General features: G+C 40.9%; 1 protein-coding gene and 1 long non-coding RNA gene across 5 annotated transcripts in view; both read left to right on the forward strand.

The window, feature by feature from the left end:
- Window positions 1–3,865: 3,865 nt before the first annotated feature.
- Window positions 3,866–5,115, forward strand: LOC133096503 (uncharacterized). The gene is made up of 3 exons (XR_009701796.1): window positions 3,866–3,900; window positions 4,256–4,288; window positions 5,037–5,115. It is a non-coding gene; the product is annotated as an uncharacterized LOC133096503 (long non-coding RNA).
- A 4,427-nt stretch (window positions 5,116–9,542) lies between these two features.
- Window positions 9,543–23,760, forward strand: part of FAM13C (family with sequence similarity 13 member C) — a 130,236-nt gene continuing 116,018 nt past the window's right edge. For 3 of the 4 annotated variants that reach the window (XM_061181720.1, XM_061181734.1, XM_061181727.1), the window contains exons 1-3: window positions 9,916–9,977; window positions 16,374–16,430; window positions 19,985–20,180. In XM_061181720.1, coding sequence (XP_061037703.1) covers window positions 9,916–9,977; window positions 16,374–16,430; window positions 19,985–20,180 — 315 coding nt within the window. Of the gene's footprint in view, window positions 9,802–9,915; window positions 9,978–16,373; window positions 16,431–19,984; window positions 20,181–23,760 lie in introns of those variants that run through there. The other variant, XM_061181740.1, reaches the window with a different exon arrangement.

A 23,760-nucleotide genomic window follows, 5' to 3' on the forward strand; every position in this document is an offset into this window, starting at 1 on the left:
TTCTTTGACGCTTCTCTCATTAGGAGGTGGGTCTATTATCCTGCCCTTGAAAGTGAGCTGACTCATATCTGCTTTGAGTGATAGAGTATGGCAGAAGTGATGTTATACCCGTCCAGGGTAAGCCTTTCAGTGGGCTGGCACCTTCTACCTTGGTCTCTTGGAGGTCAGCCACCATGTAAAAAGATAGATGACCCTGAGACTACAGTGCTGTGGGAAGTTCAAGCCACATGGAGAGGCCCTTAACGAAGAGATGCCCTGTGGAGACAGAGGCCAGGAACATCGATCTGTTGGCTATTGGAGTGAAGGAGCCAGCTTGGCACGTGGTCCTCCCATCCCACCTGCCCCAGCTGACAGCACACGGATCAGAACTGCCCAGCTGAACTCTTTTGGAATTTCTGACCCTCAAAATTATGAGCAAAAATAAAATTTTTTTAAAAGCCATTAAAACAGTAGATAATCAGAACAACCTAGGTTGAGAATTTTAAAGAGACACAGAATATTGTGTTGTAAGCCTTGGCATTTATATAAGGAGATTACCAGTGGAAATGTGAGCAGATTTCTATGGACCAAAGCTCAGAGAACACGTACAAAGAAAGAGGATGCTACTGAGACTGAAAAGCAGAGTAGTTAAATGGAACCGTGGGAGGAGAAAGAAAAACTTAGAAATTTCTCTTGGAAAGTGTAGGAGGAATTACGGGGAGAAAAATACACTTTCCTCTTCCTAGAACAAAGGAGGTTTCACTGAGTGGGCCCCAGGTAGCTGAGATGTGTTCTGCTTATGGGTACCCATGGAAGTGTGGGGCTGTCCTTCTTCAACGGGATGACTCATTCAATTGCTATCTGTGTCTGACTAGAGCTTCAGCTATACCACTTTTAAAAAAATTTTTCTTTAATTTTATTTACTTTTTAAAATTTTAAAATTTTTTAAAACATCTTTATTGGAGTATAATTGCTTTACAACTAACAGCTATACCACTCTGCTGGGAGGAAGAGGGTGGAACTGCCCCTCCTACCTTGAATCAGTTTACGACTTCAGGCTGCTACCTGGTAACCGTGGGGCCCCTACTGTGCTATCTCTCACCCTAGTAGCACCCCAACTATTGGGCCCAAGCCCTTATTCTCATTTCTTCTCTGCCCACCTACCCTACTCTGCCCATAAAGTAACATAACTTCAAATATTCTAAGTTTTACTATATTAAATAATTATTTAATACATTTCTCCTGATTTATATAAATGAAAAAATTACAAATTGACTGAAAGTATATTTATTGTATGCTCCAGTTTTGGGGAGGGCTGCATCTACAGCATACTGATTCCATGACACTGGAAGAGAGAGCCAACATAACTTTTGCTAAAAATATATATATTCTAAAAAGTTGTGAAAGGTTGGATTTGATTGTATGCAATGTCAGATGAAACAACATAGAATTTCATAGGAATGTGTGCAAAGCTGGGACTTGGGTTCCACACACCAACTGCTCTCTTTCTGGAAGGCACAGATGTGGATCTGGAGTAGCAGTTGACTCCAACACGGAGTCACGGTTACATCCGTGGCGTGATGTAACCACCAGAACCACGCACAGTTATCTTGGGCCACATGCAAAGAGTATAATGTTAAAAAGAAGGAGGTGCGAATCCCATTTCAGTCTTCACTGAACAAACCATGCCTGGAGTAGTAACATGCTCGGGGTAGAAGGTGCACTTTAAGAGGACATCTTCACAGTTTATCCAGTGCTACACAACCCAGAAGGACGCTGAAGGGATTCTAAATCACACCATGTGAAAATGTACTGAAGGAATGGGGAAGATTTGGCCAGGAGACCAGAAGATGGAGTAGATTCATTTTTAGGGGTGTTCATTCACGGTTGAAAGTAACAAGAGGCGGGGGAGGGCTCAAGTGGAAAGAAATTTTTTTCAAGAATTAGAGGAGTCCAATAAAGGAGCTTGTGGAGTGTAAATTTCTTGTTTGTGAAGGTTTCAAGCAGCAGTTGGGGGATTGTCCTGGTACAAGTTTAGATATTAAAAAAGAATTAGACCAGTTAACTCTTGAGGTACTTAAGAATCCCATCAATAGGAAGGATGTATTTGATCATCTGAAAATTAATTCAAGCTAAGGTGTTAATCATGAAATGTGTTTTTTCCCAAGAAAATTTTTGTTTTAATAAGGCGTTCTAAATCAATAATTCTACTACCATGCCCCCATCTTGTCCCATAGCAAACACTGGTGATTGATCGATCCCCTATTGTCTTTCTGGCTGGACTGGGACCACACCTCAGGAACAAACAATGTTCTGGGCAACTGGTACCATCAACTGTGTTGGCATAACAGCATGAAATCTGTTTGTTATCCCTGCAAAGCCAAGGAAGAAAGGTCTGAAACAGGAAAGCCTCATTACCCGAAGGTAACTTGTCTTGGAAAAAGCCCACTTAAGGTGAGTCACTTAAAACAGGAACTAACATTTCAAAGTAAATAGAAAAAATAAGGGGTGAATAGAGCTTTATCTTGAAAAAAAAAAAAGTGGAAGTGAATATTCACTCATTCATTTCATTTCACAAGCATTTACCGGGTAGCTACCATGGTAGACACCATTTTCAGCCCTGGGGGTACAGTAGTGAATAAGACCCACAAATCTTTGTCTTCAAAGAGCTCCCATTCTAGTGGGGGAGGCAATTATAACACAAATAGACGAACAATTATTAAACATCAGGTCCTATGAAGAAAATAAGACAGAATAAAGTGATGGGAGCTGCTAATTTAGGGAGTGTGGTCAGGGACATTTTCCTCAAGGAAGCACATTTGAGCAGATCTGGGAGTGGTGTTCCCAGCAAAGGGAATAGCAAGTGCAGAGGGCCTAGGGAAGGATCCAGTTCACCTGTTGTAATAAGAGCAGGGAGGCCAATATGATTGGAGGGAAGTTCAGAGCTGTCTCAGGGCCAGGGTGCATAGGGCCTGGTAGGTCATGGTAAACAGCAAATATGTTATAAAAATGTTCTTACTTTCCATTATGGATATAATTGTCATAGTGAGCTAATTCTTAGAAACAATCAAGAATAAATTGCGCCCATTGGAGGGGATTTATATATAATTTTTCTGCAAAAATTTTAATAGCTCAGAATGATCACCTTCACTTGACATTTGACATGTACTACATAATTATAAAAAGGTAACATTTACAAAATTAATTAAGGGCTTCATACATTTTTCCAAGAACCACTCTTAATCCTTTGATATTTAACTCATTCCCTTTGGTACTGACGTGTCACCATCCTTGTCAGTTTTTTATTCTTTACTTGTTATTGCCAAAACCTCGTTTATCACTGGTTTTGAATGTGATTCAAACCAGTCTCCACCATCACTTCCACTGACTTCATGGAATCCTGAATCTTTTACACAAATTAAAACTTTGATTAGCAATCCGTTTACATATCTGCATTTTGTTGTCAGATGTGAATCAGAGAGAGATTGTCACACAGAGGTGGACTTGCTGTACACTAGCATTAATTGGAGAGTGGGGGGATGTTTGAATGGAAACCAGTATCATAACCAGTCCTCCCTTGGTTTATATTTTTGGTATCTCAACTTTGCTTCGGTGGACATCTTTGAATCTTCGGGAGCTCGGAGAGGTCGATCACTCAGATAATGAGGCCTCTTTGGTTGCCACATCAGGTATTGGGGCTGGAGAGGGAAAGGACAAGAGGACAGAGAATTAGGGAGAGTTTCCTTTACGGAACACTATCTTTTCAGGCAAGAGTTCTCTCTCTGCACAGGGAAGCCTGCTCACTCCCAAGGGTGCTGGCAGGAAGCTACGAGTCGCTGTGTGCCGACCAGTGGAGCAAGCCTTTGCTGACTTCCTGGCATTGTTAGGATGCTGGCTGCTTGCCGCAGGAGCTTGCAGAAGGTGATTTCTCAGAATGGAATGTTCTTCCAGGGATGTGTGGGCATTTTACATCAAAGAACTGTAAAGTGAGCACAGAGCCAGTCTGGATGGAGCTCATTTCATTTTTAAGAGCAGCCCGTCTACATTTAGTAAAGTTTTCATTTTTATTGTTCTTAAAAAAAAACAAAAAAAACCCTATATAAACACTGTGCCATTATGAGAAATAGAAAGAAAATATCATCTTTTAAACCTACTACCCAAGCACAGCAGTTTGTTCATCCTGTTCCAAACTTTGTCTATATATTCTTATTTATTGTAATAATAATAAAAATTATAGTGATGAGAACATTTATTGACTTTTTTCTGTCATTTTCAGTTACGTCATTTAGTCGCCATTAAAATCCATGAGGTAGGTCATTATTACCTCCAATTTTACAGTTGAGAAAACTGAGACATGGAGTGGTTGTCCAAGTTCAAACTACTAGTAACTGGTGGGTCTTGAATCCTGGCAACTCTAGACATTTCTTTCTTGACCACTATATTATTGCTTTATATTTTGCGTATAGCCAAGTCCATACATTAGAATTAATTTATCTTCAATTATAATAAAGACTATTAAGTCTGAAATTCAGATGTTGATTTTAAGAGTACTGATAGAAAAAGTAAAATATTGAAACTTCTAACATTTAAGTGAATTAACCATATTCAAATCTAGCATCTTTATTTCCCCCTTATTCTACTTATATTGTATAAAATAGGGTTGTACATAAAATATATACTATATATTATATGTGTATACATACATTCATAATTACTCTAAAAACATCATGATGACAGGGACGGTGTCTGGCTTGTTCATAGCTATGGAATAGTGACAATCATGTAGCATCATTTGTTCAATTAATAATTATACTAGTTAATCTGTTTTGCATTTTTTTTTCCCTTATACACTCTGGAACTTTTTCCTCAAAATTCCCAGTTCAACATGATGTTAATAGATAACACTGAACAAAAAACTGTTTGGTCTTCATTGAGTTTGAGAAATGTTGGTTGAAAAACAAAATACTGCCTAATATGCATTATGAAGTTATAATATACATCCTTTCAAAAACTTATTTCTGATCATGTAACTCTCCTTTTTTCTTTTCTTTTCTTAGACCATCTGGGAGACTAGAATTCCACTGAGGACACTTTGGGAAACACTGATCTACAACTTACTTCTAGAACTCCAGGACTGTAGGTTTTCTGCTTCTCTTTTTAAACTCATCTTGAACTACTGTTTAGTCAATTAGTGTCTCCAAAATAACTGGATGTTGTATGATTATTCATCAGTATTTTCCTATTCCAAGTTGAATAATACAAAATATCAAAACAAAACAAAGCCCCAGACATTATAAAGATAAACTTTAAACCTGATTTAAAATGAAAACAAATAATGTTAGAAGAAGTGGTTAAAAATAAGAATTAAAATGGTTGAGTTTTTTACATGCTGCGAAAAACAAGTATTTTTTTTTTCTGGGACGTTTTTGTGTTTTTTTAACCATAATCAACTATATCAAAAAATTGTTTCATTGAAGGAGAATACTACCTAAAAGCTAATTTTAGTCCATACTATTCATGGAGCCGCTGAAAATCTTTATTTCTTATCCATGGACATTATTGAATACCTGCACTTATTTTATACAGTTGTTATTTCATGTTATTTTTGAAGGGCCCACATTACTTCATATACTTGTCCAAGTCCTGTTTCAAAGTTGAGAGCGTTATATTTTTCCATTCCAAATAGATCACTAGGAATACTTAAATGAGAAAAGTAAGAGCTTTCTCTGCATTAGAACATTTGGAATCAGCACCATAGACAATGAGTAAAAGAGGTTTCTGAAAACTGGCCACCTTTGAATTTTAGAGCCAAGAATGCTGAATATAAACTTACCTTTTTTGGTCTCAATAAAACAGAAAGAATAAACCTCGTTTTGTGATTTTTAAATAATGTGTACACATACATAGTGAAGAGGCCATGTCTGACACTCCTGAACATAACTCGTATGAGGCAGTAGGTGGCTTAGGAAATGTATTCACACTGTATATTAAATCATTCAAGGGCTGAATACTTGTAAAGTTACTTTAGTCCATAGAGTTCAAATCTGAGACCATATAGGCACACCTCATTTTATTGTGCTTTCTTTTATTGCTCTTTGCAGACACTGCGTTTTTTTTAACAAATTGAAGGTTTGTGGCAATCCTGTGTCAAGTAAGTCTTTTGGCACCGTTTTTTTTTTTTTAAAGATTTTTTTGATGTGGACCATTTTTAAATTTATTTATTTATTTTTGGCTGTGTTGGGTCTTCGTTTCTGTGCGAGGGCTTTCTCTAGTTGCGGCGAGCGGGGGCCACTCTTCATCGTGGTGCGCGGGCCTCTCACTGTCGCGGCCTCTCTTGTTGCGGAGCACAGCCTCCAGACGCGCGGGCTCCGTAGTTGTGGCTCACGGGCCCAGTTGCTCCGCGGCATGTGGGATCTTCCCAGACCAGGGCTCGAACCCGTATCCCCTGCACTGGCAGGCAGACTCTCAACCACTGTGCCACCAGGGAAGCCCCATGGCACCATTTTTCCAACAGCATTTGTTCATCTTGTGACTCTGTGTCACATTTTGATAGTTCTCACAATATATCAAACTTTTTCATTATTATTATATTTGTTATGGTGATACGTGATTAGTGTTCTTTGATGTTACTATTGTAATTCTTTTGGGGCACCACGAATTGTGCCCATAGAAGATGATGAACTTAACTGATAAATGTTCTGTGTGTTCTGACTGCTCCACCAATTGGCATTCCCTGTCTCTCTCCCTTTCCTTGGGTCTCCCTATTCCCTGAGACACAACAGTATTGAAATTAGTCCAGCTAATAACTCTACAGTTGCCTCCAAGTGTTCAAGTGAAAGGAAGAATTGCACATCTCTCACTAGCATCAAAAGCTAGAAATGATTAAGCTTAGTGAGGAGGACATGTGAAAGCTATAGTCCTCTTGTGCCAAACAGCCAAGCTGTGAATGCAAAGGAGATGTTCCTGTAGGAAATTAAAACACAGCATCCATTCTGCAGCCCATGAATTGAGGAGTACTTTAGACTTTCAAGTCTTGTTGTCTAAGAAATAGATCTTGTAAGGCTGTAGCTGCCCTAGGTTGTGATTCCTCTGATGGATCTGGGCGAAGTAAATTGAAAACCTTCTGGAAAGGATTCACCATTCTAGATGCCATTAAGAACATTGGTGACTCATGGGAAGAGGTCAAAATATCAACATTAACAGCAGGTTGGATAAAGTTGATTCCAACCGTCACGGATGACTTTGAGGGGTTCAAGACTTCAGGTGAGGCAGTAACTGAAAATATGGTGGAAATAGCAAGAGAACTAGAATTAGAAGTGAGCCTGAAGATGTGACTGAACTGCTGCAATCTCATGATAAACCTTTAACGAAAGAGTTGCTTCTTATGGTTAATAAAGACAGTGGTTTCTTGAGATGTAATCTACTCCTGGTGAAGATGCTGTGAAGATTATTGAAGTGGCAGCAAAAGATTTAGAATACTACATACACTTGGTTGAGAAAACAGTGGCAGGGTTTGAGAGGACTGACTCCAATTTGAAGTTCTATTGTGGGGAAAATGCTATCAAACAGCATTGCATGCTCCAGAGAAATCCTTCGTGAATGGAAGCTTAAATTGACATGGCAGACTTCCTTGTCTTATTTTAAGAAATGACCACAGCCTCCCACCCTTCAGCAACCACCACCCTGACCAGTCAGCAGCCATCAACATGGGGGCAAAACCCTCCCCCCCGCCAGCAAAAAGATTACAACCTGCTAAAAGCTCAGGTGATGGTTACCATGTTTTAGGAATGAAGTATTTTTTAATTAAGGTATGTACATTGTTTTTTCAGACATAATGCTATTGCACACTTAGTAGACTACAGTATAGTGTAAACATAACTTTTATACATACTGAGAAACCGAAAAATTCGTGTGACGAGCTTTATTGCAACATTTGCTTTATTGTGGTGGTCTGGAAGCAAACCTGCAATATTTCCAGGGAATGCCTGTGTTAGGCTTTTATTCAGCTACTTTTTTTTTTTTTTTTAAACATCTTTATTGAAGTATAATTGCTTTACAATGGTGTGTTAGTTTCTGCTTTATAACAAAGTGAATCAGTTATACATATACATATGTTCCCATATCTCTTCCCTCTTGCATCTCCCTCCCTCCCACCCTCCCTATCCCACCCCTCTAGGTGGTCACAAAGCACCGAGTATTCAGCTACTTTTAAAAATATTTAGAGAGAGGAAAGGAAAATTGCAAAGGACCTTAAGGAAACCTTAAGTTGTTCTTTGAAAACTCAATTTTGATTTTTCAAAGTATAACTTCGAAAGTTAAAGATATGACTCTGATACAAATATAGGGACATATCAGAGATCTGTTAACTTTAATAAGGGGATCCATAAGGGGATCTATAAGATGATGATTAATGAGGGGATCTATAAGATGATGATGCCCTTGGTTCCAAGAGCGTTTTGAGGATCTGAACATTTGCAGGCATTTAGAAAGAATGTTAGTATAAGATTGTTAGGTTAGATGCAAAATTGGTTAAAGCTGCACAATGCAATAAAACCATCAACGCTGAGGTTACCTTTTCCTCTGGACAGATTGGACAAAATGTGCCATGTTAACACGTAACTCCACAATGTCAGGAATCTAACTAAGAGTTAATAGCATGTCAAACACAAGTCCATTTTTTTTAGAGAATTAAGCAGTCCTTGGGTGGACCTGTGAAAAATGTGTCGTGACACTGAAAGGTCTCGCTTTTCCCCTTAGTACCAAGTTTTGAGTAATTTTTCTGATAATCTGAAAATGAAATTTTTTGCTATCGTTTAACTCACCGTCTGATATAATTTTGACTAAAAACCATCTCAGCTGCTTCTGGGAGTGGAGAGATTAAAAGAAGGGAATGGGGAATCTTCTTAATTCGAAATTCAAAATAAGCATCTTTCCCAGGTGACTGTTCACTCCATATCAAGGTCAACGGGCAGGAGAAATTAACAACGGAAAGAGTGCAGGACAAACATCTCCAGGGGAACGAAGCAAGTAGGGGCTAACAGCCTTCCCCTCCCCCAGCAAGGCTGCCTTTATTTAACGGCGGTAGCGTGGGTGCATTCGCTCTCTCATCTTTTGTAAAGGTGGTTGGGAGTGGAGCTCAGGCGGGCTGCTCTTGCAGAGGAAACCCCATCTCGCGCACGGTCCCCCCGCCAGTCACCAGCTAATGCCTGGAACAAATTCTCCACCCGCCCTGCGTGGGCTCACTCATTCACAGCTCTGCAGTCCGGGGCTGGGCGCTTCCTCCTCGGGACTGAAATAACAGAGTGCAGACAGATCTGGTGTGATGCAGCTAGCCCTCTTTCAGAGGCTTTTCTTTTTCCTGGGCAATAAACACACACCCATACGTCCACACCCCCAAAACAGCAGCTATGTTCCCCTCCCCCTTCTCGTTCCCTCCCAGCTTTTTCTGAACGGTCTCTGAATTTCTGCGGGCCTCCATCCCTAGAGGGAGGTAGCTCTGTAAAACTGGTAGGAGACGTCTGGAAGAAAGCAAGTCCCCCGCGGATTTCAGCACCTAGGCAGAAACAGTCAGGCTTTCCCGGGGGTGGCGGGCATCGGGAGGCCCGGATTAAACGCGGCGCCCGGCTGGCGAGATTGGGGTCGCGCGGTCACGCTCCAGGTGCCCCTCGAGGGGTCCCGGGGTCCCGGGGTCCCGGCCCCGCCGCCGCGCCCCGCCCAGCTCTGTCCCCGCAGCCTCGCGGGCTGCCGGGCTTTGTGGTTCGCCCGTGCGGCCGGGCCCCTGCTGGGGGTGTCGTTACGAGCATGTGCAGACAGCAGCCCAAGGTAGAGCGAGTGTGCCGGGGAGCCCTGAGACTTGCCTTGCAATGCCATGTTTGTGTATGTGCTCTAACTCCCGGAGAGCAATCAGGGAGACGGCTCCCCGGCCGGACTTGGCTGATGTTTTCTTGTTTCTGTTTCAGCCTTCAGGATAATTCCTTCAGCAGCACCGCTGTAACAGAGTAAGTGATTCTCGTCACTAAAATACGATTTGCATGCCTTTCTCAGGAAGCAACTATCGGGAAGGTATCCTCCACCGTTTCCAGCCGCTCTGGGTACTAGATGCATTGTCTCCTGTAATCTGGGGCTGTGAAGACCTCGAGACGTGGGGACTGATGGGGCCCAGAAATCTTTACAGGTTGAAATCAGCCTTTTAGCAACTACGGGAGAGCTATTAAAACAAACTGATGGCCTGCGGGAGCTCAGTGCTCCAAAATATGTGTTCTTGGAGTTCAGATTTAAAAAAAATAAATCTCTTTGACATGTCAGTAGGGAAGCTTTGTTGTATTTTGCCAACGTTGGTGTCTGTTTTCATGGAGCGTGCTGTGTACATTTACGGCAAATAGGAGATGGATGTGAAATGAGTTGGATTCCAGCATGTGATAAATAGGCTAAACTTAGTCTCACACTCTGCTGTGTACAGACTTTTAAGACACAGTAGAGTAAACTTTTCTTGCATGCCCTTTGTCAATTTTGTCTTCTGCCCTCAGAGATCTGGCTATAGGAAGAATGCGTTATCTAGTCTCATGGTTAAAGCTTTCGATTGGGACGACTAACACCGTTCAAACATGGAATGAAGGAGTGAATATTTTACTCAAGGCCAGCATGCATGGTATTTTTTTATTAGATATTTATAGTTTGTGGTTTTAATTCTTGTCATCCCTTCCTTAATATGTTTTTCTGATACTATGTTATATGTATATGTTAAAAATTAACAGGTAATATATTATGCTAATACTATATGTAACTGATATATAATTTACATATATCCATATATGTATGAAATAGCTATACTTTATTTAGTAGTCTTTCTCTAGGCTAACTCATTATGTTTACTTCTGGGACCTTATGATAGAAGTCACTCTAAACAGTTTTTCAGGAAAAAGGGGGTATAAGGTTGTATACTCAACGACATTTAAAAACGCTGCAAGTTTGATACAGAAGTCCCGGTAACTTGGCAGTTATTTTCCAAAGTTCCCTAAAATGTAAATAAATTATGTGAGTTTCAAGTCACTGTCACAGTGACTTGGTGATGGAGGGCTACAGGGCTTCCCAGGCCCTCTTGTTTTTCACATTCCTTTGTTTCTCTGTTTGGATATGCTGCTCACTCAGTGTTGAGCTTTGGGCTCACTTAAGTTTAGTTACTTTTTTAAAAAAAAGGCCCAGGGTTGATTTTAGAAGATCCAATGTAAAATACTCATTGGGACCTGCTGTGTCCCGTTAATGAGATTGCTTGGTAACCGTGCTACAGCTTGGCTTTTCTAAAAGCCTAAGAGTGGGGAGAGATGCAGGCCAAAGTATGCAGGCCAAAGATGAGGCTGTGACTCCCTGGTTCAGGTGCACAGGTATTGCTTTCCTCCTTTTGCTGTGCTTACAGCACCAGATGCTATCTGGGCCTGATTCTCAGGACCCCTGTGTGGCTGAATCCCCAAAGTCAGCCATAGGCATAGCAGCTTCAAAATGGAGTTACTTAGTTCTAGATTTCACATGGACAATTTTTAAAACATGGTTTTATAGTTAGATGCTGGGCAAAGTCTGGTACCTTGTCTTTGGACACTCCCCAAGGAGTTCTGATTGCATAAGATCCTGTTGTTGTTTTCACAGAAGTGACAGTGATTTATTTTAAAAGGCACTGAGTGACAATGGGAATGCCATCTGACTAATCTAAAAATCTGAGGAGAACATTTGAAGCATACCAAATCTTCATAGGTGTAACAGTACAGACGAGGGTCATTTAAAGCTAGTCATCGTCTAATATAGTATTTTCTCCTCCCCTCAGTAATATGAACTGTTTTCCGTGGTTCTTTGGGCATGACCCTAAAGTCAGCAGGACCAGGATGAGACTGAGACAAAGAAGTAGCATGTAATCAGTAGATGTTCAGGTCTGGTCTCGGCATGCACAGAGGAGGCACTGGCCTCTCTTATATGTTTTAGATACGAGAAAACGTCCCCTTTCTCCTATCCCCACCCCACTCCTACTTCTTTCTACCCACATGTACTTATCTTTTTTAGTGCCTGAAACTCTACCTAGAGATGATTTTGTTTTTGGATGAAGAACTCTGGTGGCGACCCTTATTAAAATGGAAATTAAAAAGTCTGTGCCCCTGGGAGGTGGATTCAAATTGTCATTAATACTTTAATATAAATTATGTTATCAGCTAGTCTAACCTAAGAGGGTTCTGCTTGGCCTGCTGGAGGTCTTATAAGAGTCAAAGCAAAGGGGAATTGGGAGGGACTCAAGGACGTATTTTATGCTTTTCTCAGTTTCTCCCATGCCTGGCCCTGTCTGTGCAGCTCTGGACCAATTCAGTTTCTTTTGCTACCCAGATTCTTCTGAGATCAGAATGGCCTTGGCCTTCCCTTCTGTATCTGCAGTGCCCTTTCATCTGTTATTTTTCCATGGTCATTTCCTCTGTTGCCCTGGCTAACCCGTTATTTGAAATGAAGCCTGCCCAGCAATGAATTCTGCAACAAATTAGTTAACATCCAAAGCAGTAATTCTCAAAACCAACTGATTATCAGTATCAACTGGGGAAGAGAATGGGGGCTTGTGAAAAATCCAGCTTCCCAGGCTTTATTCCCAAGTGGAAACCTAGAAATGGTTGATTATGTTGGAGTCAGCCCACTTGCTGGTCTGGGTTTTTAAACCTTTAGGTCAGTGTTGAACTGTTTAGAAGCATACTACTTATGTGGGGAGAAGGGCAATCTAATTTAAAAACTCGCATTCCTGGGCTCCACCCCCAGAGAGTTGATCTAGTGGGGCTGGGGGTGGTGATGAGGCTGGAACTTGCTATTTTTTTTTCCATTTTAAAAAATTAATTTATTTTTAAAAATTGAAGTAGAGTTGATTTACAATGTTGTGTTAATTTCTGCTGTGCAGCAAAGTGATTCAGTTATATATATATATATACACACATTCTTTTTTATATTCTTTTCCATTATGGTTTATCCCAGGATATTGCATATAGTGGAACCTGTATTTTAATCAGACACACTTTGAGAAATCCCACAGGATTGCAGGCTGTACCCCTGCAACTTTGCCTTTAAGGGACATGGTACTGCAGGGCATAGAAGTCCCCTTCCGGGTACAACTACATTTTATCTAATTACCAGTCTGAGATCTCTCTTCTTATTTACCCCAAGACAAAAGAGAGAACCTCTCATGGGTGCTTCTTTCTCCACCATTATTCTAAGAAACAAGTCTTTCTCTCTCTTGTGAACCCCTGGGAACATAGACTGAAGAGACTGTCCAGTGGGCTTAGTGTGGTGGAGCAGAAGTGACACAGACATCACTGCTTTACGCCTCGGAATCCTGGGAAATTCCTTAGCCCCTGTGTGAAGGTAATGCCTACCTCACACCACTGTCAGGCTTAATTGAGATCATATGAAAGAGAAGGTGAGCTATAAAGTACCATCTAACTTTTTCTTGTTTGTGGTTGATAGAGGAAGCAAAAGTCCAAATAGAGAGAAAAGTTACAGCCCTGAGCATTTCACAAAGAAATGATGGCAAGGACAAATTATCCATGTATTGTCTGGGCAACCACAAATTCAGAACTCTGGGAACTTAGAATCTAGTTGATGAGAACCTCAAAGGAAGTCATTTAATAGAGGTGTCTTCACATTTTTTTACTGTGAACAACAATAAACACATTTTATGTTGCAATCCAGCACAAACGTATAGACATGGTTTATTTAAACAAGTTTCGTGAAATAACACTTAACCCTCACTATACTGACATTTTCTATTCTGTTCCTCTACCAACAGTAACAACAAAATGCTGGTAGCTGCTGTCTAATTTCAGGACCTCCTAATAGGTCACAATTTACAGTTTGAAAAAGTTTGTACTAGAAGATGCCTGGTTTTGATAATTTACAAAGAACATCATTAAAGGGTTGGTCTTTAAATTCTTTTATTGGAATAACATGTAGGAAGAGAATCTCATGCCCAAGATCAGTTGGACACTTGATCTGAGTTGTTTTTTTTTTTCCAGGAGTAGGAATATTTGGATACGGGTTCCCAGTGTGGAATCCAGTTTTATAATTGGGCCAGTATTGTGCATTTGCGGGGGGCTCCTGGGCGAGGAATCAGTAGAACAATCAGAAAGAAGATGTTAATTGAGTAGAGCTTGATGGTCTTCATCAAAGCAAATGAAAATTGAACTAAAAGAACTTGTATATGTGTGCCACGGAAGCCATAGGGAGATCTATTTCATCGCTATGTCTGAAAGCTAGGAATTGTGTTTTCTTGAGTGATGACTGGAGTTGTTCAGTAGTCCTTAAAATCGGATCAGCTAATTAGGTCTGGCTTTATATTTCAGAAAGCATCTGAAACTTTGTATGTTCTGGTGCCGATTTCTCATTTTTAACTAATTGTGCTTTGGGAAGAAAAATTAATAAATCAACTGAGGGGGAGAAAAAAAAGTTCTTGCCAACTTCCCAAACAATAGGTATTGTTGAGCTCTAAGGTTGAAACTCTGTTTGAACCCTAGTTCTTCGGAAGCAACAATTCTAGATTTCTGTTCTTCATTGGCTTTTCTACTTAGCTAGGTTGTTTTTATTGGGAAATATTTTTATTCATTACGCAGCTCAGATGATCTATTACAGTAAATGCCTCTAATGGAGGAGAACAAGACAACGTTTAGGAATTTAATTGTTGTTTTCCATGAGATGGACAAAGTGGGTTATTGAGCGTCCAAAAAAAAAAAAAATGGGAAAGCAAGGAAATTGAGTTCATTTTGTTAAGGAGAGCATTTTGTTAAGTCGATGGATTTTTTTTTTTTTCCCCAGCTGCCAGCAGGTAAAGAGGGTTAGAGTCTGTAGGTGGCCTTTGTTTAATTCATTACAAAACCATAACTTAAAAGGGATAGTAAGGGAAGAGGACTGAAGCGTTCATCAATTTGTTTTGTGGGTAAATTATACACCATTGCTGGTAAGGAATATTTTAAATTTTTAAATGATTTCATGTAGTATAAATACTGTATTAGGGTTATATCTACGTATGTAGATATTTATTTAGTTATGTCTACTCATTACGTTGGGACTCTGTCAGAGCAGGGGCTAGGTCTTTCTCAACTTTCTGTCCTTTAGCAGGAGTGCTACTCTGAGTGTTGTTCACAAATTGTCTGTAACTTGTCTGAGACGAGAACAGTACAGAAATAGGGAGTATGCCTTTAATAACTTTTATAGGAATTTGATATTCCTGCGACCTTTTTACCAGATTATCTCTCCACAGTGGACTGGAAATAGAAAACCAACTGGTCAGTCGTGAATCCCCAAAAGTTTGAGAAGCACAGCTCCGATGCCTAAGGCAGTACTTGGAAGGCAGCGAGTGCTCAAAAAATGCTTGTTCAATTATTCCAGGGAACAGACTTGCTGAGGGGCCCGAGTTAATGATTTGATTCAAGCATTTATTGAGAGTCTACTCTGGGGTAACATTGTAGGCCCTGTGGCAGTGTATCTAGAAAAAGAAATGATGGTTATTTCTTTTCATGGAATTTAACAACTAATTTAAAAGATCTCAGAGGTACAAAGGAATTACATAACAGTGCTAGGCAAGATCTAGTTGGTTACTGAAACCTCAGAATGAAGAGTAAACCGTTCTGTACTAAGGTTAAAATGGGAACATGGCACGTGGGTGAACTTGGTGAGAAAAGTTCACAGAGCTTGTGAGGCTGGAGCAGTGAAGGCTGAGTAGGAGTTGAAGACGGAAAAAAGCATTCCAGGCTGGAGTGGGATGGGGTGAGGTGGGGTGGGAAGGGCTGAGAATAGGAACAAAGGCTCCCTCATACACTAGAGTGAGAGAATGGTCCTCCTCCAGAGGCACTTAGGCAGTGTGGAACACTGGAGAGTTTTCAATATGGAAGAGCCAAGAATTTTTCACAAGGTTATTTCAGAAGTTTTGTGAAAAGGAAGGATGTCAAGAAAGTCTGGAGGCCAATGGAGTGAGCCAAAGGGCAGCTGGTGTGGTTTGGGACTGCCCTGAGGCAGAAGAAATGCCAAGAGGCATGGAGCGGAGTCTCTTTTGAGCCAACAACAATCCACCAGTGTTGGTGCCAGATGTTCCCTCAAGTGCTCTGAACACTTAGGTTCTTGCTAAGATCTTGTTTGCTTAGGTGATGCAGAGTAGTGGACGAAAAAGGAGTGTTACCTCTGGTTCTAAGCGTTTAAGCTCACATGATATGACAACATTGGTATCATTACCTGGTGGATGTTGGGGAATTGACGCTGGTTTGAGTGAGAGTGGTAAAGATTGTTCCATTTTTTAGTTTCCTGTGCTAATCTTCAGATAATTTTAGACTGTTGCTGCTTCTGCTGCAGCAGACAGTTGGGTCTGATGTGGTTTTATGTCCTCTCTCCAGGTGTGACGAAGACACAGTCTCTCTGCATGAAGATCAGACTGACTGCTCTAGTCTCAGGTAGGACCCACCATTGCTTGGTTCTTAATTATGAAGGACAGAAACCATCTGGGTCTGGTATCTTAAGTCTCTCCTTTGAATTCTAATAATTTGTTCTCATGTTCTATTTCTTCTAATAGATTATCAGCTGTTGAAGGAAGTTTTGTCTTGTCCACTTTTGCGTACCCCCCTTAGCACTCGGAACGGTACCTTTTCTATGGAGAAAGCTCAGTAAATGCCTATAGAATTCAACATTGATTAGCACATCTGTTCCCATCATAGACCTTAAGGAAGAGCTTCTAGATTTATTCACCAAGCATGGCATTGAGTGTCTGGAGTGTGATCGTGGTCATCACCGGGTTCATGATGTGATGGCAGAACCTTCACGTTAACCGTTTCTTCTACATTTGCTTCACTCAAGCACTTTCACATGCTTTTTATTATTTAATCTAAACAACTGAAAGGAAGCTGATGTTTCCCTCCTCATCCTAGATGGAGAAACTGAGGCTCAGAGGGATTATAGCTCATCCAAAATAACACAGCCGCTATGAGGCAGAATTTGGACACTGGTCTGTGTGATACTTGTTGGATAACAGACATTTGTTGAAGACCTTTGTTTCACACATTTTTGTGTGCTAGAAACCAGTGGAGATACGGGATGGAGAGAGAGAAACCAATCCCTGCTCGCAGGAATTCAGTTCACTGGAGGAGATAGGCAAGAATATAGATGATGATGCTACAGTGCATTAAGTGCTGTTTTACTAGCGAGAAACAGAGGACTCACTTAGAATGACCAAATAGCCCAGTGAGGTTTCTGGGATGGATTCCTGAAGAAAATTACACATGGCACATGACTCTTTTTTTGGTGGAATATAAAAAAAACAAAAAAATATAAATATAAAAAAAAATATATGTATAAATAAAAAATAAATAAAAATATAAATATAAAAACGCCAAAAAACCAAGCAGAGGGAGCAACTTACTGGCAAGCCAACAGAGGGCAGAGAAAATAATTCAACTTGAAGGTATAGCAAGCAGTTCAGGATGGCAGGAACCCTGAGAGCTGAGGATGCCAGGAGTGGTAAGAAATAAAGTTCCAGAGATAAACAAAGACCTGATTACAGAGGGTTTATATACCCTGCTAAGGAGTTTGGAATTTATCCCGGAGGTATTGGGAAGACTACAAATAACCTTCAGTTTTTTCTTTGCAAATAACCACTCGCCCAAGGCCCCAAGTGAGAGTAGCCCCCATTTATTGGATTGTGGTCTTGAGCCAACTTTCTTTGGTAGGCATTTCACAGAGGCTGTACTGCCTCTGTCAGGTAGAGATGCCGGCATCTTATGGATGAGGGTCACAGAGGTGAGGTGGTGTGGCTCCGGCCACATTTTTAACAAGTTGGAGGATATTTTGGACTCTTGTTCTTTTCAGAACACCGGGCTCATTCTCAGTTATGACTGATTCCAGTAAGCGGTGACATAAATTACATTACCTGTATTCTGTTTTGGGGATTCTGAGGAACCAGTAATAGGTTGGAAATGTATTTCTAAAGATGACTTTTCTATTTAGGTTTTATATTTGTGTAATGAGAGAAAGATGCTTTTTGCCCCGTTTTTCAAGTCAAGGATGACATTTATACCTTTTGGGCGCCTTGAAAATATGATATATAAAACAAAATTCAGGTATTATTTTAGGAAGGAGTCTATCAAAAGCGTCGTTTTAGATTTGAAAAATCATTTTTATTCTTGAGTGTTCTAGAATCCTCCTCGAATGAAGAACATTTAGGTTATGGTAGAGGTCGCTGTTGCTTCTTTCGTTGTTCACCCAGGAGCACAGGGTGTGTGGATGAGTAATATTTGTCACTAGTGAGAGACATGCATTTCAAATGAACTAGTATAGTTCCAACTCATGGTTTGATATTGGTTTCCAAACCCATTAGTGACATACAATTTTTTTTAATTATAGATGATCTTAAGGGAAAGTATTAACCAGTGTCACTGACATTGTTTTGTTGTCTGTTTGTTTGTTTTGTTTTTGTTTTCAGTTACTATCATGAAGAATTGTTTTCACCTGTTGGGTTTTCCTTTACCAGATACTAAGTTTGTCCTGAGGCTTAAGTTTAACTCTTTCACATAATTTTATTTCCACATCTTGTCCAACTGCACGCAGCCCGGCCATGCTCCAGACCTCCTGGCCCAATGTGTTCTTTGTTCTTATCCCAGAGACTCACTGGAGCTCATCTTCCTGATATCAGCTTAGTGAGTTTAATCTTTTATTTGTAAAAAGGCATCCTGAGCAGTCGACATAGAAATCCTCCTTTTGCTGGTCTTGGCTCTTGGCTTTATGTATCCTTGAGCCATGAGGAATTGCTTGCTAGCTGACCTTGCCAAAATCTCTTTTATGGGTACTTCTGGTCAGGGCACAGGAGGGAAAAACGCCACCTGGGGGAAGTGGCCAGTCCTACAGAATTGCGTGATCTCGTACTGAATGATTGCCAGCGGGTTAAGGACGATCATATTGATCGTATAAAGGGAATCCTCCATGTGGCTATGGTAGTTGCTGAATTCTTAGCAAAATATGAAAATAAAATGCATCTAGATTTAAGAGGGACAGATGACTTCAAATAAGAGTGTTATTATGTCACTATTTTTGAGGCAATTGAAGGGGCAGGGCGATGCTGTGTCGAATTTGATGCGTGAAAATGAGCACTGCCCTCCCAGCGGTGAGTGTGTGGAGGTGACGCCAGCTGGGTCAGTCTTCTCCAGCCGTTCCACACCCTCAGGACCCAGATACTGGGATCTTTGGCTTTGCATTGAGAGGATTGTTCAGATAGATGGCTTGGCTGGGTAAAACTTGGCTCTTGTCTTAATTCTATTGAGGTAGTATGTATTCTATTAAAATAGACCCCAGTTAGACTTTTAAATGCGTCTGAAAGTTGTAAGGAAATGGTTAGAGACTTGCCAGTGAGGAGGAAGCATCATGCCTTGAACCAAGGAAACATGCATGAGAGACTGGGGACCCACCTGACCACTCCAGGTCTGGGTGAATTAGCCCTTTATTTAATCTCTGGGGTTTAGAGTGTTAATCTATAATGTAGGAATGACAATAGCTAACTTGGAATATCTCACATTATTATTGTGAGAGAAAAACATGACATATGTGAAACCATCTTGAAGTGAAAAATGAAAAACAAATATGATAGTATGTGCAAAGCTACAACTACAGAAAGTATGTATCCACTGGCAAAGATGGGAAGGGAATATGGCGTGATCTAAAAAGTGACATTCAGTTCCTCTGAAGCAGTCTACGCTAAAAAGTTTGCTAGGTACCGTGTAAATGAGCAGCAGTGAGTATCGCTAGTCTCTCTTTCCCAGGGTGGATTATTAGACTCTTTTTTTGTTGTTGTTTTCAATTTGAAAGTAGTCAGTGTTTATTAACTGACCAGATTACAAAAATAATCATGGTAGATACCTTAGTTCATCCTTCTAATAGGCCTGTTGATCTGGTCTTCCCTGTTGCCAGCATCTCCACCTTCTACAAAATGGGTGCTTTCTAAATTGGGTCTTTCCTGTTCTAGAGATGAAGACAATAAAGAAAATTATCCTGATGCCGGGGCTGCGCTAGAGGAGCCCGTGCCGTCCCGCGAGCCACCGCAGCATGTAGAGCAGCCCGCGAGGCTGGACGTGCTGCGACCCAGCATGGGCAACTTCAAGTCCCGGAAACCCAAGTCCATCTTCAAGGCCGAGAACGGGAGGAGCCACGGAGAAAGTCAGGTAGCGGGCTCCACCTCCTCAGACCTTTGCCAAGACAGGTGCTTCTCTGGCGAGAGCACCGTTCCGGTGACGGTGATGGTCTGAGCACGTTATTTTGCAGGCGGACATTAGCGTGACTTGTCATTGCGCACCTGCAACCTAGGACGCGTGTGTGCTCCCTTCCCGTGGGTTAATAGAGGAGTGCGCTGGGCAGGCTGCTCATTTAGCGCCCTTACAAACGGATATATTCTTAAATGCCGGACTTTGACATTGATTTAGGGGAGCTGCTGCGTCCTTTGTGGGGGAGGGTGGAGGAGGATTTCCAATGAGCTTCACTTATCCAGGGTGTGTAACTCTGGCCCCAAACTTGGAGCCTCTTCTCGGCAAATCAGAAGTCCCAGGTTTATACAGAGCCATTCTTCTTACGCTGCAGTTTAGTGGCTTTGGAAAAACACTCAAGCGTGTACGTGCATGATTGTACGTGTGTGTAGAATCTGGTTCTTTGAGGTAGATAAGTATTTAAATGTATGAGTGAAGCATCTTTCCAACTTCATTCAAGTGATACATTTTATACACACACACTTATTTATTTTACTTTTCTAGTCGTAGAGGGATGTATCAAAGAATGTGATTTTTAAAACTCTTAAATACCCCGCAAATAATTTATGGTGCTTTTAAAAGAGATGAAACGAATATAATCCATTTTAATCTTACTGGGAGGTTAATGGTCCCAGCATTAAGATTATACTCGTAATGCACCTAACACAGTTTTGGGGACACAGGTGCTTCATTAATGTGACCTTTGCTTATTTGTTAACACCTAACTGTTAACTTTAAAAATAATGTGGGAGGCTCTCAGTGTAATACGTTAATTATCTGATAACTTGAAGTCCAGTCCAACTTTGCAAATGGGCACCAGGTGATCTTCCTGCTAGAACAACTTTGGCTGGGCAGTTTATTTGACCTTGTAATTTTCTTATTTGCCTTGTGTTTTTTATCTCATTTCTTTTTTGGCATTGTGACCTCTTATTTAGTCAGTTAATTTTGCAGTGAGATGAAATGCTGTCAGCATTTATGAAGTTCTGTTGTAATTTTCTGAAACTGAGTTGAATTGTAGAGAGAGGTTAAGTGTGAAATATCATTTGAGTTATGATTAACTTGAGACCCTGCCTATTACTGAGTGTACCCAACACTTGTTTGATTAGGAGTCTGGTGCTGGGGAGGACACAGGTACCCAAAGGGCTGCCTGCAGAGTCTGACTGGGTCCGGAGAGACTCTGACCTTGAATCTCCTACTAAGGGTCACCTGTGACATTGTGGGCTTTGGGTGACCAGCCGTCTCTCCTAGAATGCCCTCTTTCTTGTCATCCTATAGTCTGGCCTCAGAGAAATTACACAGTCGTCACTTGTAATAAGGTGCTAATGGGGCATGTAATTTCCAACATGTTGTTCATGCACAGGAAGATTCCAGGAGAGTGAGATGCTTGTACCGTCTTTGCGGATAATACAGCACTGGAATCCGGGACTGCACGTAAAATTTCCAGTTCATTCCTAACATCCCTGTGTACACAATGAGATTGTTTTCCCCATAATGACTAAGAGAACTTTGATAATATCATTTTAGGTCTTCCATATTTTGGAGAAATTTGAAACAGATTTCATTCTTCCCATTTCTTTGGAGAGATATAATTAACACTGGTTGAGTACTGATCAAGAACTGAGCATCTATACATAATATTATTAATAAAATCAGCTGACACTTATTTAAGCATTTACTGTGCTCCAGGCATGTACCATGTTTACGAGAATCCCATGGAATGGCTATTATTATCTTTTTGTACAAATGGGAAAACGAAGGCTCAGAGGGATTACATAACCTCTTTAGTCAGATTTGGAAGAACTTGAGTGGAATGTCTTTTCCATAAAAGCACAATATTTCTAACAAGAGGTACCCAGAACTTCCAAGTATGATTCTGGTGATTTATTTACCCCTTTTTATACAAAACCTTTTATTTCACTCTGGAATTTTTTTCCTTTGGTCATATATTGTGTTGCTAAGCAGTAATTAGTTATTGAGAAAGGATTACTTTGGAGAGAATTTTATAAGTGTGTTTTTCTTCTCTGCCTTAAAGCTTTGTGATGTTGGTCACATAAGCTAGACAAACATTGTTTGAGTGAATGTTAGCCCCACTAGGACTTAGGTTCCTTGAGGTCAGTGAGTCAGTCTTTCTTGTCCGCCTTTGGATCTCTGGCACTCAGTCACTCAGTATTATTCAATGAATGACTCAAAACTGTTAACATATATATATATATATATATATACATATATATATATATATATATATATATATATATATATATATATATATATACACACACAAACACACACACACACTTTATATATACAATTACATATATAATTTTTTAGTAAAATGGTATATATATATATTTCTGTAAAATGGAAGCATTATATCTTTATTCAGTTATAAAAAGTCACATTTCAAAAGAGCATATAGAGACATTGGTTCAAGATGGCAGAGTAGAAGGACGTGCTCTCACTCCCTCTTTCGAGAACACTGGAATCACAACTGTTGAACAGTCATCAACAGGAAGACACTGGAACTCACCAAAAAAGATACCCCACATCCAAAGACAAAGGAGAAGCCACAATGAGATGGTAGGAGGGGCACAATCACAGTAAACTCAAATCCCATAACTGCTGGGTGGGTGACTCACAGACTGGAGAACACTTATACCACAGAAGTCCACCCACTGGAGTGAAGGTTCTGAGCCCCACATCAGGCTTCCCAACCTGGGGATCCGGAAACAGGAGGAAGAATTCCTAGAGAATCAGACTTTGAAGGCTAGCAGCATTGGATTGCAGGACTTCGACAGGACTGGGGAAAACAGAGACTCCACTCTTGGAGGGCGCACACAAAATAGTGTTGGGACCCAGGGGAAGGAGCAGTGACCCCATAGGAGACTGAACCAGACCTACCTGCTAGTGTTGGAGGGTCTCCTGCAGAGGTGGGGGGGGGGTGGCTGTGCCTCATCATGAGGACAGGGACACTGGCAGCAGAAGTTCTGGGAAGTACTCCTTGGCGTGAGCCCTCCCAGAGTCCATCATTAGCCCCACCAAAGGGCCCGGGTAGGCTCCAGTGTTGGGTCGCCTCAGGCCAAACAACCAACAAGATGGGAACCCAGCCCCACCCATCAGCAGACAAGCAGATTAAAGTTTTACTGAGCTCTGCCCACCAGAGCAAGAGCCAGCTCTACCCACCACCAGTCCCTCCCATCAGGAAACTTGCACAAGCCTCTTAGATAGCCTCATCCACCAGAGGGTAGACAGCAGAAGCAAGAAGAACTATAATCCTGCAGCCTGTGGAACAAAATCAACATTCACAGATAGATAGACAAGATGAAAAGGCAGAGGGCTATGTACCAGATGAAGGAACAAGATAAAACCACAGAAAAACAACTAAATGAAGTGGAGATAGGCAATCTTCCAGAAAAAGAATTCAGAACAATGATAGTGAAGATGATCCAGGACCTCGGAAAAAGAATGGAGGCAAAGATCGAGAAGATGCAAGAAATGTTTAACA

Source organism: Eubalaena glacialis, chromosome 1, assembly GCF_028564815.1.
Source record: "Eubalaena glacialis isolate mEubGla1 chromosome 1, mEubGla1.1.hap2.+ XY, whole genome shotgun sequence".
NCBI lineage: Eukaryota > Metazoa > Chordata > Mammalia > Artiodactyla > Balaenidae > Eubalaena > Eubalaena glacialis.